We start from the raw sequence: 19,509 nt of genomic DNA, 5'->3' as shown, positions 1-19,509 counted from the left end.
GATGTCAAAGATGCAACCTGGCATTTTGTGTCACAAAAACACAAACTGCCATGTGTCCCACAGTTGCAGACATATCCTTGCTGGAACTTGAGGGCTGAGCTACATCTGGATTATCGAATCCAGAAGCGCTCCTATAAAGACATTTTGTTGGGTAGGGGGTCAAGATAGATTTCTCAAGATTTATCTTCCTTCCTGAACTTGTTTGAACTGCTTGACCATACCTCATGATATGACCAACTCTTGAGAAGCCAGTCATTGAGGTAGTGAAGACAGTTATTCCTAGATGACAGAGGTATGTAGCTATGACTACAATGATTATTGAGAATACAATGGGGGCAGATGACAGGCCAAAGTGTAGTATCCAGTATGGGTAATGATTGCAACTGAAAGTGAAATGAATAAATCTTGTGTGATAAGGATGAAGTACTATGTGGAAACAGACATTTTTGAGGTTGACGGTCACAAACCAGTTGCCAAATTGCAGGAAGGGAATTATAACTGCTAGGGAAAACCATTCTGAATTTCAAATGTCGAACACGCTTATTCAATTGTCTGAGACCTACGATTGGCCTCCAACCCTCATTTTCCTTAGGTATCAGAAAATATCTTGAATAGAACCCTTTTCCTCTGTATTGAAGTGTAACTGGCTCTATGGCTCCTAGACTCTGGAGTGATGAGATCTCCTGTGTCAGCAACTGCTCTGAGAGATGTCCCTGAAAAGGGATGGGGAAAGGGGTTGAAACGGCAGGGTGGAGGTAAATTGGATAGTATAAACAAGTAATAGCCTCCAATACTCATTTGTCCAACATTATACCCTCCCATCTTTGATGAAATAGAGAGGCAGTGACCAAATTGAGAAAGGGGGGTTGTGTTGTGCAGCTGATAAAACCTAGTAATTGGGTGGTCTGGTCTCATGACCAAACCAGCAAAACTGGCGTTTGCATGATGGTGAAGGCTGGGATAAAGCAGTCAAGGTAGTTGCAGGCTTTTTCTTTGAAAACCTCAACCTCTTAGCCAGTGCTTCCAGTGGCCTATGGAAGGTGGAAAATAGAGCAGGGCAGGATCTTTGTGCTGATTGAGACATGCTAAACTTCCTTTTGCAGGCATGTATATCCCTAACGACCTAAGTGTTGCCCTAGAGTAGGTTATGAAGTGAGTCATCCACAGAATCTGCAAAAAGCTTCTAGCCATTGAAAGGTAAATTTTCCACAGTTGATTGATTCCAGTGAAGTTCATCTCTTAGTAGTAGTATTCTTTCGTACTAAGCCCTTTTCTGTTGAGGTATGGGACTTAGTTGCAGTCTTAACATGCTTCATGGTTCTTGAAGTTCTCAGAGCCTCATTAGAACTCCTCTCAGCCCTTTTCTGTTGACGTATGGGACTTAGTTGCAGTCTTAACATGCTTCATGGTTCTTGAAGTTCTCAGAGCCTCACTAGAACTCCTCTCAGCCCTTTTCTGTTGAGGTATGGGACTTAGTTGCAGTCTTAACATGTTCTTGAAGTACTCAGAGCCTCACTAGAACTCCTCTCAGGGTCTCCGTTGACTGGATCTTATTTGATAAGGATAGGCTCTCTATTTTCCTCCACTTATCTCCTTCCTTTCCCCATATTTTGGGCAGCTATAGTAGGGAAATTTTGTTATCCCTTGGAAAAACTGATGGATTCATAAGGCACCATTTTCTGGGAAAACAGGAAAGCCACTATAAGGAATTATTACTAGTAAAATTTTCAGCTGAAGATTGGGCACATATTTGATTCAGCTAAGTAGGTCATAGTGCAACAGCTTCCAACTAAATGCAGAGCCTTTTTAAATTTTGTTTTGCTACTGTGGTAATGAATACCACAACAACGCTAACAAAACAACATCTGTTTTATAAACAGTAATTTGTATACTTGAAATGTTTAATAAATGTTTTAAAAATAAGCAGGAATATGTAAAGATTTGTAAGATTAATTATTTCCTCTCAATCTCCATTTTTAGTACTAAAATAAAGGAACAGGTAGCATCTCTAGCAAAATCATACACGATTTCAGGTGATTAGAACCCAGCATAAAGCATACCTTGCTAATCTGTTTCTAAACATATACCTCAGGAAGTCCTCAGCTGGGACCCTGGCTATCTATTCTCTCCAGAACTTTCAAATAACAAAACTGGGTTTTTATTTGCTGGAATTGGATAGATTAGTACTCCAATACTCTTAGTGGCAGTATAGTGCAGAACCCTAATAATTATCAGTCTGTTTCTTAGTATTGATTTGGTGCAAAGAGATACTTTCTTGATTTCTTCGTTCATGTTTTCAATACAGAACATATCTTTGGGAAAGTTTATTGGTATCAAATCTAGTCCTCAGTGCTACCAATACTAGTAGTTGCTAAAATGCAAGAGCACAAGTGTATCAGTGTAATCATGTCTCATTTCAGCTTGGTGTGGGGTGACCATGGTTGTGTTGAAACCATTAAATATATCTATAATAATATTTTAAAGAAATCATCATCACAGTATTAGAATTTACCATATTAGGTAACATACCCTGCAATTTGCTGCCTCCAGTTTCGATACGGATCATAGAGACTTTCACAAAAAGCCAATGCATGTCTTACAAACTCTTCTATAGGTGATTGATCTGCCACTTCTTTCTCTTTTGTTTTACTTTTTAACTGAGAGAAAAGAAACAATTATGATCAGAATGCTTCTAGGAACACAAATTTTGTGAACAAAGAAGTCTACTGACGGGATTCTTCAGAGACCTTAAGGGTGTTGGGCATCCGATTCTCACCGACTTTCAATGGCATATTTGAATCTGCCTCACTTAGGTTCCTCTGAAAATCCCAGGCAAGCTTCCATTCCTTCTGCTTTACTGAGATATGCAATATACAACGTACTAAAAATAAATCATCAACTTGAAGGTTCTACTATCTCCATCATATACATGCATAACATTCACTGACGCTAATGACAATTTCACATGTACACTGTGGGGAACAGATCTCCACAATTTTAAATATTCCCTACCCAAATACTTCCTAAGTATGGCTGACATTTCAACATGCACCATAAACTGAAGTATTGAAATCACCTCCTAACTAAAGAAACCAATTCTTCTAAAATAATTCTTTTACCTTCAATTGCTTAGAACACATTTTAAAAATGTTCTATTAAGACTCTTCAGATGCTTGTAAATAAGCAGTGAAAAAATGCATTACTGATCAAGAACAGCGATCGCTACATATAAACATGCAATGATTGAGCCTTCTCTTCAGCCTTTCACTCACCCAACTTGGTATAAATTCTGAATAGTTGGCTCTTCTAGACTACTTTCAACTAAGGATTGTAAAGCCCCTTTGTATATATAAATAAAAAATCATTGCAATTAGGTGGGTAGGTATTATTGTTCTGATTTTAAAGATGGAAAACTGAGGTACAGAAGGAATGTGTGACCTGCCTAAAGTCACACAAGAAGTTTGTGGCAGAGTTAGGAAGAAAATCCAGACCCCCGTAGCTCCCAATCTTGAGCCCACAAACCTCTTTCTGTATTTTTAGCAGCAATGTATATGAGAGTTGTAATTCCACATACCTGCTGAATGTAGAGTGTAGTCATGGTGATGATATGGTTAATGTAGGAGCAAGTCCCAATCTCTTCCACATTAGCCAGATTTCTGTAGGAGCAACATGAGCCACAGTTGTTTGTATATTGTAATATTATTTGAACAGACCTCTGAAGCTTTTTTTTTTTTTTAAAACATTCAATATAAAATATACAAGTGTCAATATATTATAAATATCCACAAAAATACAATGTAATGCTTATGCATCACACATTAATATACTCTACATATTTGTCTTCCAGCTAAAAGAAAATTAGAGTATAGTCGGAGCTCTAGCCATGTCTGTTTTATCTGGAATCTCAGATTTCAGAAGTTAAGTTGATTCACAGAGCATTCTAAACAAACAAACAAAGAACTCAGAAATGGAATCTGATACCAAAGACAACAATTATTCCTCTGACATCACGAAGAAACTGATGACTTAGCCATAACTGGTTTCTAAACTCCGAGTGAGAGTTTTCCACAGGCCTATTACCAGTTTTAATTACCAAAAAAAAAAAAAGATAGGCATCTGAGTGTATATTTTTAGAACACTAAACAAATCATAAAAGGCAAAAGAAAACCACTCCTGCTTGCATGTTGTAGGTATTACAAACATATTTCTCAACCCTTGAGGCATGTGAACTAAAATAAAGAGTTCAGTGACAAACAAGGATATTTTTTCCAACGACTAACTAAAATTGACAAAGCACAGAAATCTGAAGCTACAGCTACTACTGTTTCCTTAACTTATCCTTAGAATTTTAATACAATTTGGGCACAACTGTCTCTTGCCATACAGTGCCTTTTCATTGTTCTGGCAGGGTAAAAGGACCACAGGGTCGGGAATGGCTCCTGAGGATTGCCCCCAGGAAAAGGAGATTTCTCTGGCCAGAGTAGAGCTGCGTCCTTCCTAGACCCCATCATGGGGACATATTGGAGGTGACTAAGGAGTGGCATAGCCAGTGAGAGAGCTTTGCTTATTTTGTAGATATTCCTCAGGGGACAGTCACAGAGTGTAAATTAGAGCAGCTCTAGCTCAACAGACATTGTTAGAAATAAAACTGTTGTATTCTAAATTATGTTAATGAACAATTTCAAATTTTGAAGGAATGGACATTTTTAGACCTCTACTTATATGGTTGTTTGGTATATGGTTAAGCAATATCACAAAAAATAAGATAAAAATTTCAGAAGACGCCAGTAATATAAAATAAAATATTTCCCTAAACTATTTAAGGGACATGTAAATATGTTAAGAATGTGAATCAACTTTCCGTGGACAGTTTCCTTGGAAATTATTTCATGGCCAAAAACATATTAGCAATCTGCTTTAAAAAAAATAAAAAAAAAATTGTTTCTGTTATGTAACATAAATTTGAAAGTTCATATACACAGTTTAATTACAAATAATATGCTGTCATTTTCTCCATTCAATCCCTTTCTCATTGTGGCCTTCTTTATCCATATTATGTTGGTTTTTTGTTTCATTATACCATGTGTGTTGACTGCAATATGGAGAGTCTCTGTCTCTACTGGGCAATGTTTTGTCACACTGTATGCGTATCAAAAATCTCTACCTATATCATTTTAAGTGAATCAAGATTTCCCAGACAAAACAATACACCGGTGAAAGCAGCAGCCAGACCAAATAAATACCTGCAAAGTATAATAAAGAATTTGACAAGCAAAAGTGAGAGGGCTTGTTGCCCCTCTTCTAGTCCATCTGATATTTTTTGGACACATTGTAGCAGCTGAAGCCTCAGGACCTGCAGAATATTATCAGGAAGTAGAGATATTCCAGGAGGTACATCATCCACCCTTTAAAAAAAATACACAAAATAATTAACATATGCAAATGAATTTTTTTATTAATACAGCTTGTGCATTGTTTCAAGCTACTATAATACACATGTTCCTAAATTGGGGCTATTGCTGGTTCACAAACATTTGCTGGTGATCCACAAAAAACTGCCTAGTCACATTGTGCCAGCTCTTCCTCCTTGTTCTCAGCTGTTAAATTGTGTTGAAAGGCAGCTAAAAATACATTAAATGGTTTTCTTAACATTACTTTTCCATGTAAGTAACTGCTGTAAGAAAAACTAGGGGAAGTGGTCTGTGCAATCCCAAATCAAAGAGAAGGTGGTCCAAAATATATTTTCTATGCTAAGATATTGGCCACCCTATTAAAATTTTTTTTTTTACAATCACTGGTATCCATCAAAAGTAACCAAATAAATATAATATTAACTACAACTAGCCACTGAAGCCCAATTACTAAATATCCACAGTGAAATTCTTCAGTATCCTAATTATACAAGACACACAAATAAGAAATTTAATGGTAATATTACATGTGAGAAAACTGGAAAATAAGGGGTCTGGCAGACAGAAATTCCCAGAAATCCATCTGATTCCTGGCACTTGGCTGGTGCATTAATAATTGCTGCCTTATCATTACTAGTTTCTGGAGATCAAACCAGGAAATAGATTTGCTCCTCTAATTATTTTTAAAAAGCAAAGAAACAGAAACCACAGTACTGTTATGTTGGCACAATCAATGTATCAGAGTCCTGCCATGCCCAGACTTTACCCTAAGGAACCATTATGCATTCTCACCAGTTGATCGTCCTATGTACAAAAGATTTGTGTAAAATATCAGAGATGCTCAGAAGAAGAAAATTACAGACAAAAACAGCAGCAAGGCCAGAACACACAATACTGCTATATAGATTATTCTGGTTCAATAACATCCTGGAAATGCTCAGATGGGTTGGAGCAGCAACCTTTACTATAGACTCCTTCTGTCATTATTTCACTTGCAGGGAGTGCAGTTTTCAGTCCTAGAAATGTTCATTCACTCTTTCAGCTGATGGAGATGCTCTGTGGTGTCAGCTGTCTGACCTAGGGAGGATACTTCAGGGAAACATATGGTAAATGGTTATGGGAAAATGAAGAGCTGGGCAACAACTGGAGGACCCAGCCTGCAACAGCCTTTAGTTAGAACCAGACCTGGTAAGCAAGAGAAATCAACTGCCAAAATCAGGTCCAACTCCAAAAGTGAAACTTTATTGGGGGAGACACACAACTACTCAGATGATACCTATCAATATTTAAAAGCAAAATATAGCACTATTTGGGGCAAAAGTAAGACTATTAGTGCCATCTAGCTGAACTCCAAGTACTCATATACAGTACAGCTGTGCACACTCTCCTGATCCTTTAGAATGCTATACAAGTGCTGTCTGAAGTAGACATACAGAGACAGAGCAACTACTACCTTCCAGACAACCTCCACAAAAGAAATACATCTTTCTGCGAAGGCAGCCTTCTCTTTCTAGATACCAGTGTATATGCGCACATTTTGCATAAGCTAAATTACATAGAATCCTTTACAGGCCACGAATTTCTCCACGGATAATTTCAATTAATCTTCAGCCACGAGGCTGGACAAGTAGCTTTCCAAAAAGGCCAACTGTAGTTTCTCAGCAAGAGGTTTAAATGTTGCAAAGTAAAGTAAGCAGCAACTCCCTCATGCCATACACCCCTGAAGACAGGCTGACTGATGAAACAGAGGGAAAAAAAGCCTCAGGGAGCAAGACTGGAAGTTATTACCAATTCAACATTTTCTGTGCCACTGGAGAAAAAATTATAACAAGAGATTGTGTGCAGAGTAAAAAATGCACGTGCAGAGTAAAAAATGCAGTAAAGCTGCTCTGACTGAAAATATAATACACGTTTATTTGAAACAAGCAAGATTTCTCATCTCTTATGGAGCAAAATATTAGCGTATCACAGCAGCAAATCAGTGGAGGGTACATAAAGCACAGTATCAGCTTTTCCCAGTATACTTAGCACTGTAAACAAGATATTTCAAAGGGGAATTGGAAAACCTTTTGAAAATCTGGTATTAACTGAAGTTTGTATGTCTTTTTTCTTTTAAAGACATGGGTCAGAAGTTCATCCATAAGCCAAGATAAAATTCTAACATGTGTACCAATTCACTAGCCATCTCATTTTCTTCTTCAGAAATGTATATCTGAGCATAAGCCAGACCTGTTGAGGAAATCATAGTTAACACTAAGGGACTGCAACACAGGGCCAGGCCCCAGAGTTGGAGTATGCTCTATATTGCAGACTAAAAGCCTGGGTTCTGACTCAGGTTTGAGCTCAAGCACCCCTTCTGTCCACACACAAATCTCTCTGACTCAGGTTAATGAGCACTCTGGACCCAGTTCTAGGACCCTGCTAGGAATGTTGGTCAGAACCTGCATCTGACAAAGTGGGTATTCACCCACGAAAGCTTATGCTCCAATATGTCTGCTAGTCTATAAGGTGCCACAGGACTCTTTGCCGGTCTTATAGATCCAGACTAACACGGCTACCCCTCTGATACTTGATTTCCCTTATAACTCAGGTCCAAGCCCTGTCATTTTGTAATACGGACACAGCTGAAACTGCAGGTCTGAATCAGAAGAGCTGCATAGCGCAGTATGATGCATTAGCATGGCTGAGAGACTTGGGTCCAGCAACTGTAAACCCAGGTTTATAATGCTGTGTGGACACTCAAGCGCTGGCTTGGAAACACTGAGTCCAGAAGCCTGGATCCCACAGACATGGGTTTACAATGCAGTGCAGATATACAATAGGAAAATCACTTGGAGACATGTGATGGCAAAGACATGAAGGGGGCTACATTGGAAGAGATTAGGAGAGGTCAGAGGTGCAATTCATTGGTAACTGTGTACTGCTGTCTTTAATGTCAGACTGTCGCAAATCATCAAAAGCTGGAAGTGAAAAAAATCTGATGGATCCATGGACCTAATGTAGTGTTCTCATTAATTATTTTCCCAATCTTTGCATTAACATGGGTCAATGGCTTTAATCCACCACACTTAAGTGTGTGAATGGAGTCAAACCAGTCTCTAAATGCTGCAGTTCAAACACATAGATTAGCATTTTTACAAAAGGAAGCCCACACTTAAAAATATAAAAGCTGCAGAAAATCAGACTTCACTTTTTAGCCATAAACTCCTGATAAATGTGCTATGTGTATCTTTCGTGTGTCCTAAGTCATTTTTATGTGGGTTTGAACCATAAAGTGTATAAAAATGTTTGATTTGTTTTTCAACAACTTCCTTTAAGCTTCTTTGTTATAATTTAACAGCACGTAAGCCAAAAACAAAAGGAAAGCTGATAACATTCAAATTGCCTTTGCAGTTATTACAGTTATTAAACATAACTTCTTTCCCATTCAGCAAGGAAAATAACCTCTAACCAGCTGGTAAGACTTTACCCTTTCAATTGTAAATATAGTAAGGTGCAATAGATGCTTTGAGAAATGCAAAATAGTGGAGTGACAATCTCTCGTGTTCAATATGCACAGATGTCAACAGATGAATTACACTGAGAAGTACTCACCTTCCCAATGGAAGTATTATAAACCCCACTGCTTGAATCTAAACTAGATAAAACACTATCAAAAACTATAGGGAGCAATCATGCTGAGGCATGGGGCTGCAAAAGAAGACTAACTCTACAACCCATAGTTCTTTCTCTGGTCTAAAATACCACCTTACCATATATTTTTATCCACACTTACAAAACAAACAAATTAATTCAGAGTTTTTTGAGATATGTATTACACAAAAAGGGATTTTTCAGATTCCCAAACTTGGCATACAAGATTTAAAAGGAAATATATTTTTATGTGCAGAAAAAGATGTTCTTATAATCAGACCCACTGTGGTATTACCCATCCAGATAAAAATCTCAGTAGCGCCAACTCAGTCCTTCATGCCTCAGGGACAAGTAAATTAGAGTTCCATGAAGTCAGCTGTGTTTTGGTCTTTTGGCTGATAAAACTGAAGTCCCATATTCTCTTCATGGACATAAATCCCATGGCATTTTTCTTGAAAGTAGGGTGCCTTAGTTTGTTCAAAATTTCCTCTCCCTGCCCTATTCTGTAACACTCATTCCCATCTGCCTTTCACTCAGAAATGTCTATCAAGTGCTGCATGCATATGTGGTAGCTGTAAAGCATTTTGAGATCCTACCAGATGAAAGTACACATAGTGTCTTTCCCTCCCTCAACAATTCCTCATTTCAGCTTGCAGAAAACAACCACTTCCAGGATCGAAGCTTTTTATTAAAATGTATAAAGGGGAAGCAACTCTGGGACACACATTAGAGATTAGCTTTGGTACAAGTGAATGTCATGGTGTAATGCGCAGATTATAGAGTGATATCTCCATATTTATTTTGAATTATTTGTTTCTGATTCTTTTGTATTTCTTCTCTTTGAAATACTGTACCATCAAACAGGTTTCAGAGTAGCAGCTATGTTAGTCTGTATCCACAAAAAGAAAAGGAGTACTTATGGCACCTTAGAGACTAACAAATTTATTTGCGCGTAAGCTTTCGTGAGCTATAGCTCACTTCATCAGATGCAGTGAGCTGTAGCTCACGAAAGCTTACGTTCAAATAAATTTGTTAGTCTCTAAGGTGCCACAAGTACTCCTTTTCTTTTTGCACCATCAAAGTTACCACATTTTATAATGTATGACAAAATAAATCCAGAAGGATGTCACCAAGTGTGATTATATCTAAGCACAATCAGGGACAGAAACAGTGATTTATTGTTAAAATGAACATAAACTGTCTCATAGTAGGATATTTATTTCTGGCCATCAAAAGACAATAATCACCTGCCCTCTCCCTTATTTTGCCTGGACATTTTCTCTCTACATCTGTTACAAAATGAGTCCAGTCCTATACAATCCTACTCTTTTAGGTCACAACACTAATCCTGTCATTAATCTCAGCAAAACACCAGATTTTATATTGAGCTCTTGAAACTATCACTCTGCACACTGTTATTGTTTTTGCACAGTTTATCTATATGTTTATGTTTTTTTCCTTTCAATCTTCTACCATGTGGCTACTGAAAAAATAAAAACAATTATGTAGTTGATGCACACTTCCAAACACTTCTAATTTAGTTCAGTTATTCCACTGTTAACATTTCTCATACTAAACTATATGTTATAGAATGACAATTTAGAAATTATGCACTTTCTAGGCAAAAAACACAACCGTATGGGGACACATTTTTGCCTCACCAAAGCCAAACTGACAGACTATGCAGTACAAAACAGAACATTTTTAGTTTTTTTTATAAATTGGATATAATCAATTCTATATGAATATATTATATTCACTGAGAAAAGTATTACACATAGCTAAGAAAAAGTACACTTTTAATCTGCTAGGACCCAATTTCAGGATTCAATGTTTCCTTGCAACTATTGTGGACATTGCTAATACCTAAATAAAATCTGATCCAACATTGATTGTAATGGATTTGGGACCAGAACCATCGTACAGGGAACTTCATTCTCTGCATTCATCACTAGCACCTAAGACAGTGTAATATCAGCTATAGTACTATGGTCAACTCCCATGATTTTCCCTCCTGAGTATCGCAGTATTTGGTTTTTCTTAAAAGCCCTAGTTCCTAAAACTTTCACTTAAAAAAAAAAAAAATCTAGCCCTCATGGCTATGAAAAAAAGTTTGAGAACATGAACCCTGAAGGCTCAAAAACCAGAAGGCATAAAAGAACCAAGCATTTGCTATATTTTAAAATCTCATGCTTTACATCAATCTCATGATTTTTCAGTGCTTGGGGCTGGTAACACTGCTGTTGCAGGACAATGTACAAAAGCCTGAACCAAGGACTCAGACGACAAGTAAAGCAGCAGCTTATTTTTACATATTTTCAACTATATTAGTCAAATTTAGAATTTTAGCCCATTCTTAATATTAAAATAATCCCAGAGATTAAATTGCAAAACTATATCTACTATCCAGATCTTTCCCTTATATATTCTTTTAAACCACCAAAATATTATTTCACACACCAGGTTTTCTGCAGAGTACTTATTTCAACAACATACAAAGAGCTGTAATAAGTAAATTTCTGCTAACAAAAACAAGTTTATGTTGATGCCGTTTTCTAGTTTGATGCAAATACTGTTTACCTAGTTTTATCATTAGCAATCCAAATTTGACCTTTAAAGGGACTGGGAATGCCAGTCAAGAAATACTGGCGTGGAACAAACAATTTTATTATATATATTTTAAACAGGATTTGGAGTGCAGACAGGTTCTCTCCAGATATCAAACACAAGATGAGCAGATCTGTATTTCTACATACCTAGTAGGAAGCTTTTCGAAGTCCACATCCAGAAACTGTTCATAACTAGAAACAAAACTGTCCAGCCAAAGCTGCAAATAATCTGGGTCTTTCTGTAAAGTGAAAGGAACACATTAAGAAAAATTGTTCTGTAGATCATCAATAAACATAACTGTATGAGAAACGGTATTGTTCACAATAAAAAAACATTTAAAAATATTACTTAAAAAAAGGTTTGATGGGAAAAATTAAATTTTAGTCCCAAACCAAGAGACTTTCATCAGAAATTCTCAACCAAGTTGAGCTCTTTCCAATTGGTTACATGTCCATTTTAGTACTTCTCTGCTTCCTGGTATCAAACAAAATATTTTAGACATTCTATAACAAGCCTCAAATACTCACCAGTGGTTGTCAGCTTCCTAAAATACTTCTCTGCTTCCTGGTATCAAACAAAATATTTTAGACATTCTATAACAAGTCTCAAATACTCAGCAGTGGCTGTCAGCTTCCTAAAATATGCTAATTTTTTTTTAAATCAACATATCCTTACTAAAGAGATTTAGATAAAATGCTCTGTATTTTGCACTAGAGTTAATTAGGATGACACCAGATTCTTGTTTTAAGGAATGTAACTTTTTTTTTTGCCCCATATCCCACTTCCTGTATCAACTCAATATAGGACTCAATTTGTCCTGTATTCCAGCAATAACCATGCAAAGAATCGTTTATGGAATAAATAAATGTATAACACGTGTACTGTATACAACTTCATACCATGACCACCACATTGGGGAGTGATCTCTATTAAAAATATACTTTTCCATATTTTTCAAAGTGGTACTTCATCTCCTGGTAATAAGGGGGTCAGCCTGAACATGAATTATTTTTTGTTCTTCATATTATGATAGCACGCAAAAGACAACTCTCAGGATTGTGCTGTACAAATACTAAAATCGTCCCTGCTGCAAAGACCTTATAATCTAAATAGACAAGACAGAGTGAGGGGAAAGACCAAGTGATCACAGAACGACTTGTTAGTTGACATGTTAGTAAATTAGTTTCAGTGTCTTATGGACAAAAAGTTTTGTGTGTAAAGGCATTATAGACTCATTGGTAACCTATTCTAAAGTAAAAAAAATAAAAATAAAAATAAAAATCACACTATATACCAATACTGGATGGTGACTCACTCCCAGAAAAACAGGAGCCTTTGGCTTGTTTGTTTCTCTTTTTAAAAGATTCATTCATGTGCAATTTACAAATTAGTCACTACCTGCACACCAGCATGGAAAGAAGTAGACCTGGGACTAGCAGAGAAACAAAAACTTGTTCATCTCATTAGAGCATATTAGTTACATTCACTATCTCTTGACTAGAGGCCAAATTCCATTCTCAGGGCACCACTAAGGGCAGTATTAATGGTTGCTGGCATTTCAGTGGGCGATGTCACTAAAGCTCCACCCCCCTATACATTCCTATCTTCCTCTACATTCCTCCCTTACACTGCAGGGTTCAAAGTGAGTAGTTTGCAGAGGGAAAGAGGGAGGTAACCTTGGCAGAAATGTTGGAAGTAGGGTCTCCTGGGAAAGTTTCTCAGAATATCTGTCATTTGGTGTACACTCATCTCAAAGGGCAAAAAGTCTGATTTTTTAAAGTAAACTGATGAACCAGAGATAAGCCTTCCCTGGCAGGGATGTTTTTGCAATATCTAGACATACACAGTGTAAATTCAAACATTCACATATTATTTATCATAACATTTTGGCATTCAACTTATTTTTGTTCTGCCTTTTTTGCTTTTCCCATACTCTATTCCATTTTTGCGACAGCTGCACTTCTCTGAGACAACGCAGATCAAAAAGCTCAGGGCAAAGCATGTAAAGTGGGAGACAAAACATCCTTAGTCAATGGGATACAGCTATGGAATAATCTTCCAGAGGCGATCAGGCAAATCCAGTCTGACCATCTGTAGGAAATGCTGCAAAGGCTTCCTTGTTGAGAAAGCCTTTCTCCGTAAGTAACACTTGTAGTATGGACATCCCTTTCTAATCCCAAACCCCTACCAGATTGGGTGGCACGTCCTAAAACAGGCAGGCATATAAACTGTTAACATTTTCAAGATACATTTTCTCTATAAAACAAAGTATTTATTCAGAACAAAAGCATTACGAGGGCTGACTGGTCACTGGTTAACACTGTCACTGCCCCTGGGAGAGAACAGGATGGAAGGTCCTGAACTAAACTTAGACGTGCTAAAATGACCACAGTGAATTGCAGAAGGAATTCCAGCCTAAAACCCCAGGTCTGGAGGGAGAGGAACACAGGCTTCCACTCTGAAACAGGTGATGGCTAGGGGCCTGAGACCTGAGTGGAGTGCCCTGAAGGAGGCCACAATATGATTTAAGGTGCAGTGCTATGATATATAGCCAGATCTTTTCCTCCTCCCCAGTGTCTGTTCTTCACTCTTTCCTTTCCTCTCTTTCTGCTTTCTCCTTGCATTGCATTTTGTTCTTCCTTCCCATTTAAGCTTTTCCAATCTCTTTGGCTCTTCTTATCCCCCTTCTTCCCTCCCTCCCTCCCAACCTCACTTTCTCTTTTCTAGCTGATCACTCTCAGGCACTGTTCCCTCTAAGCTGTGCGCGTGCACACAGATCCTAAACCCCGCACACACGGCAAAACACCGCATGCACAAAAATTTGCACAGAGGAAATTTTCTGCACACACAGCCTGTCAAAAATTTGCACAGAAGAAATTTTCTGTGTACACAGCCTGTTATGTATTTTAATTGAATTCCAATTTCCATCCAAAGGCAGCTCGACACAAATGAGTAAAAAAAATAATTAAATAAGAAATGCCTCATTGACCATTTTCTAACATGATAGTAAAAATTAAGAACCTGAATAAATGTAAATTAAGCTATATAATTGCTTGGATACATGCATATAAATATAGTGCATCTTCCTGATTAGCAAAAAACTACCAACAAACAGTGTAACTCCATATTTCTTTGCAAATCTACATCTTTTAAATGGATATACCAACCAATGAGAATGAACCTCTCTTTAGAAAAATAAATAAAAATTACAAAGGCAAAACAAAATTAAAATCAATTTTTAAATCAAGGTTTCAATCCTGCTTTCTGATTAAAATTACGATTAAAATCAATCCACTGTGGTATCCATCTCTCCTAGATGTGGCCAGGGCAGCCAGCTGTTGGCTTGAAAAGTTGAATACACAGACAACCAAAAGCAAATGGTGGACAGGAATTCAGAAAGAAAATCCAAAGAGAATTGTCTAAAAATAGCATAAAATGTTTTTAAAATGTTGCTGGCTTCAGATTAAACTATTATTAAAATATCAGATTTACTTTCCTTGATATGGTTTCAAAATTTTCAAATATAGAAGCTGTAGTCATTTATTTTCTAATAACCCTAGAGCAAATCATTTTCAGCAAACACGTGGATTGACAATCACAGGCATGTAAAGACTTCAACCAACAGAAAAGAGGGAGAAAGGGAGCCATTATTTCAGTAAATTACTAGAGTATCATCTTGGTTAAGAGGGATACTTTACAAATGGAAATCCATATGTTTATAGCTATGAATGTGTTCTTTGATTTGCTTAGCCTATAACTACAATAATGTTCACTGCTAGCACAGAAACTGGATCTATTTACTTTCCTACTGAAGGCACTGCTGTTTTCCTTGGAATGAATAAGCTCTTTTTGAAACAAAGTCAAATTACCAAAGCGATATTACACCGGATCCTCGCTATAATGCGCATCTATATAATGCAAATTCAGATATAACATGGTTGCGGCCATGGATCGCAAATTTAAGTACAGTACAATTTTTTGAGTACAGACACGATAAATGGACCACTGAGCGCTCTCCTGTCGACTCTAGTATGCCTGCAGAACAAGGAACGCAAGCGCAGTCGACTGGAGAGCATCAACTATTCACGTAGCTGAAGTTGCGTATCTTAGATCAACCCAGCACGGAAGCGTAAACAAGCCCTAAGACGATTGCTGTAGGCCTAGAAAGCCATACAAATGTAATGTAATAAAAATTTACAGGTATAGTACTGTATTTATCTTTAGAAAGATGTCAAAAACGTCCGGCAAAAGGAAGGCTTACTCAGTGCAGGAGAAATTGGACGTTATCGAATGACTTAAATGGCGAAACCGAGGCAAAGATTAGCCGCGATATTGGCATTAACGAGTCCACCTTTCGTGGATGGCTAAAGAATGCTGACAAGCACGGAACTTACATTCATAACCTGGATGAAGAGCATGGCCTTCAAAGAAAACGAGCCCGTTTAACGAATGATGCCGATCTTGATTCTGCGGTGTACATGAGGTTTGTGCAAGAACAGCAGAAACACACTCCAATCTCTAGTCTGTTTATAGCCATGCAAGAGGAAAAATTTGACCGGGAACTTCATGGCGAATTCAGAAATTTTAAGGCGGGTTAGCTATGGTGATTTTAGAAAAGACACGGAATCCTTCAGATTGCAGTTTTGGGAGAAAAACGCAGATTTACTAGGGTTGACTGTACCAAATGCTTAAGCCACTTGGGACAAAATCTTTGGCTCAAGTACAATTAATTCAATACAGTCACATGGTTAGCCATCCCCCTTCTGCTACAGACAAGAAAACTAGTATTGCCCTCCACTGGTTCAGCCCTCCCACAATATAGTGTCTCACATCTGACAGTTATCCAAAGGCCCTGCTAACAGCAACAGTGGTAGATGCCATGGAATAATACTAATCTTTCACTCCATACTTAAACTTTGCTGACATCATCTTGCAAGCAGAAATCTGGAGTTGGCCTAGATCTGTAATTCAGGCAACCATTATAAATAAATTTAATGTTGCTATGTGGAGATGCACCACACTCTCCTGACAAAAACTATGCGGTGGTATACTATAGCATCACAAGGAGAAACAATACAAATCACTGTGTACAAACCAATGTCCTTGTACTATTTTTCTCACCGAATGTAGGCACGCTTTAACTCTGAAATTAAATCGGAAGAAGGGAATTTGATTTGCACTGCGGAGGTGGGGGAATGGAGGAGCTGTAACTGGGTCAGACTTCATTATTTTATTTTTTATTACTATTCTTACTACTGTTCAATTGATGAGAATACAAATTAGGTCAACCTTCTACAAAAATAAGAGTTTTAGCAAAGTTTTTTGTGATTAATATTTTAATTTATTTTTATAAGAAAAAAATTTCACAGCTCTTTGTATCTTTGGCATTCAAATCCACAAGTCCATGGCCTAAAACAACTTATTGACCGCCAAGAAAACTACCTCACATAGTTCGCAGGATATGTTTCAAAAATTCCTCCAACAGTCATTTAATATACATCTCCATGTCTGTTAGGTTTCAGAGTAGCAGCTGTGTTAGTCTGTATTCGCAAAAAGAAAAGGAGTACTTGTGGCATCTTAGAGATTAACAATTTATTTGAGCATAAGCTTTCGTGAGCTACAGCTCATCTGTTAGGAGTTTCAAGACATCTACAGCATTATTTTAAGGCTTAGAATTCCAACAGGTTAAATTAGAAAGTGGAAGTTAAATAATTTATCCATCTACCTAAGTTTTTAGCAAGACAATTATAAAATGTTTCACTTGTTGTGGAATCAAAAGTGGGTTCAAAAACATGCTAAGCTCTTTACACAATGATCAAAAAATGAACCAGAAATACTAAGGACCTAATTCTAGGCTTTTGAACTCAAGGGGTTTGCATAGGGATAAAGAAGATTAGAATTTGGCCATTAGCATTTACAGCTACTATGGCAACATTATTCACTCATCTTGAAAAAAAAATCCAAGTCACCTAAAGCAAAAGATATCTCAGATAATCTGGAAATGAAAATGTTTCCCTGTTCTTTCTTTTCAAATATTTTTATTCCCCACCAAAATAGCATACATTAAGCCTCCATTTTATAACATAGTCTCCTAATGGAGTAATAATATTCACAGCTAGCTATAGTTTAAAAAGAAATATTGCCAGATCATACAGTATAGTGATTCTTACAGGTCACTTTAGAAGTGAATTGTGTATTTTACCACAGCAATCATTCCATTACTTCAGAAATCAGCTTCAAAATAAAGCAGGTTAGCCAGCGTGTTAGACTGCCTTATATAAAGTTACACTCTGTGAGCAAATACTTCTGTACAAATAGTAAATGCATTCTGACTATTATATTAGATTTGCAGAGAAATTCTAGGTCTAGCAAGGCAGTCTTTAAACTCAGTAAGTAATGCAATAGAAAAGTAAGCTTTCAATGATGAAATCTTATAAACACAAATCCAAAACAAAGCACAAAGTAGCTAGAATTATCAGGTTATGCTGTCTTGAAGGACATGACAACTTTCAGAAGCAACAATATGAAAAACCAACTGCAATCCAGTGTTAACATTTGAATTAAGTTCAACAGGAAAATGAAATTTTTGCATTAGGAATAGGTATTTTTTTTAAATGGTGAAGAAAGTAGCATCAAGTTACTTTTGATTTATTTTTTTAAATTGACTAGGTGTAAAAATTTTAAAAGGACCTAAGTGACACATAACCCTAAGTCTCATTTTCAAGGCTCCTAAATCTCACTGAAAGTCAGTGGGGCTTGAAGGACTTAGGCTCAAGTCACCTCTGAAAAATTTACCTGGTTTCAAATTGACAATGTCCCTAAAATACTCTTCCAGTTTTTCATTTATTCATAAATCAATTGCTTTTAGATTTAACTATACTTAGATTTCAGTGATCACCTCATGAAACTTGCAAGAAAATCAAAGAAGAGGTTTCACTATGCTTCAATCAAACTTCAAGATGGAATTAGAAGAGCAAAGTTCGGTACAATTTTTATAGTTATATACAGGAAGTACTGAGTGCTATAAACAAAAGCTAGATCTGCCTGGGGCTATTTTCAGTGTTAACATTCCATGCTCTAAAGGCAAAAATCCCCAGCATGGCAATTCAGAATGCTTGTCAGACTTGTCTGACAAGACAGTTGTTGGAAGTCGTTAAATTTAGCTTGCAATCACAAAACATTGAGCCTGGGTGAAGTTAAATAGTATGTGCATCTTTATTCAGGTTTCAGAGTAGCAGCCATGTTAGTCTGTATCCACAAAAAGAAAAGGAGTACTTGTGGCACCTTAGAGACTAACAAATTTATTTGAGCATCTTTTTTCAGTCATTCAATCTTCCAAAGTTGAATTCAGCTTACACAGCCAAGAAGCTCTTCACTGTATTTCATTATTGGTGCCCTTACCACAAAAGTAGAGCGGCAACTATTTTTTCCTGAGTTATTTTTAAATTATTAAAACAATTCAGACAATACTAAGATTGAATTACACTTACCAAATTAATAGAAATAGAGCATTAAATATGAAACTGCCCTTAATTCACCTCCTAAGACTAATAGCTTTCATTCTAATTGAACTTGTCTATCTAAAGCAGAACTTTATGATACTCTTTAAAACAGTTTTGGGTATTTTCTTTTTTCATGGGATCTGTTTTTTGTTGGAGGGGGTGGGGAGGATTAAGGAAAAAAATTTAAAAAGACAAAAAACTGTCTCACTGTAAGCCCCTTCTGTGGCCTTCATTTTGACATGTGTTAGAGAGCACAAACTTATTTTAAAACCTTTTTAAAACTTTCCTTTCTTCGTCTCAGCTGAAGTATAAAATATTACTACGGCTTCCACATGCTACAGTATTACAAGTAA

The 19,509-nt window shown here is 36.9% G+C and overlaps 1 protein-coding gene across 3 annotated transcripts in view; it reads right to left on the bottom strand.

Annotated features, from left to right (window-relative positions):
• Positions 1-19,509, bottom strand: part of NBEAL1 (neurobeachin like 1) — a 134,322-nt gene that overhangs the window by 105,258 nt on the left and 9,555 nt on the right. For all 3 annotated transcript variants that reach the window (XM_038421131.2, XM_038421133.2, XM_043505615.1), the window contains exons 3-6: positions 11,801-11,892; positions 5,244-5,405; positions 3,575-3,656; positions 2,530-2,657 (exon numbers count right to left, since the gene is read on the bottom strand). In XM_038421131.2, the coding sequence (XP_038277059.1) occupies positions 2,530-2,657; positions 3,575-3,656; positions 5,244-5,405; positions 11,801-11,892 (464 nt within the window). The remainder of the gene's footprint in view (positions 1-2,529; positions 2,658-3,574; positions 3,657-5,243; positions 5,406-11,800; positions 11,893-19,509) is intronic.

The sequence above is a fragment of the Dermochelys coriacea genome, chromosome 11, assembly GCF_009764565.3.
Source record: "Dermochelys coriacea isolate rDerCor1 chromosome 11, rDerCor1.pri.v4, whole genome shotgun sequence".
NCBI lineage: Eukaryota > Metazoa > Chordata > Testudines > Dermochelyidae > Dermochelys > Dermochelys coriacea.
Note: the sequence above shows the minus strand (reverse complement) of the source record. Positions and strands in the feature narration are given on the sequence as shown.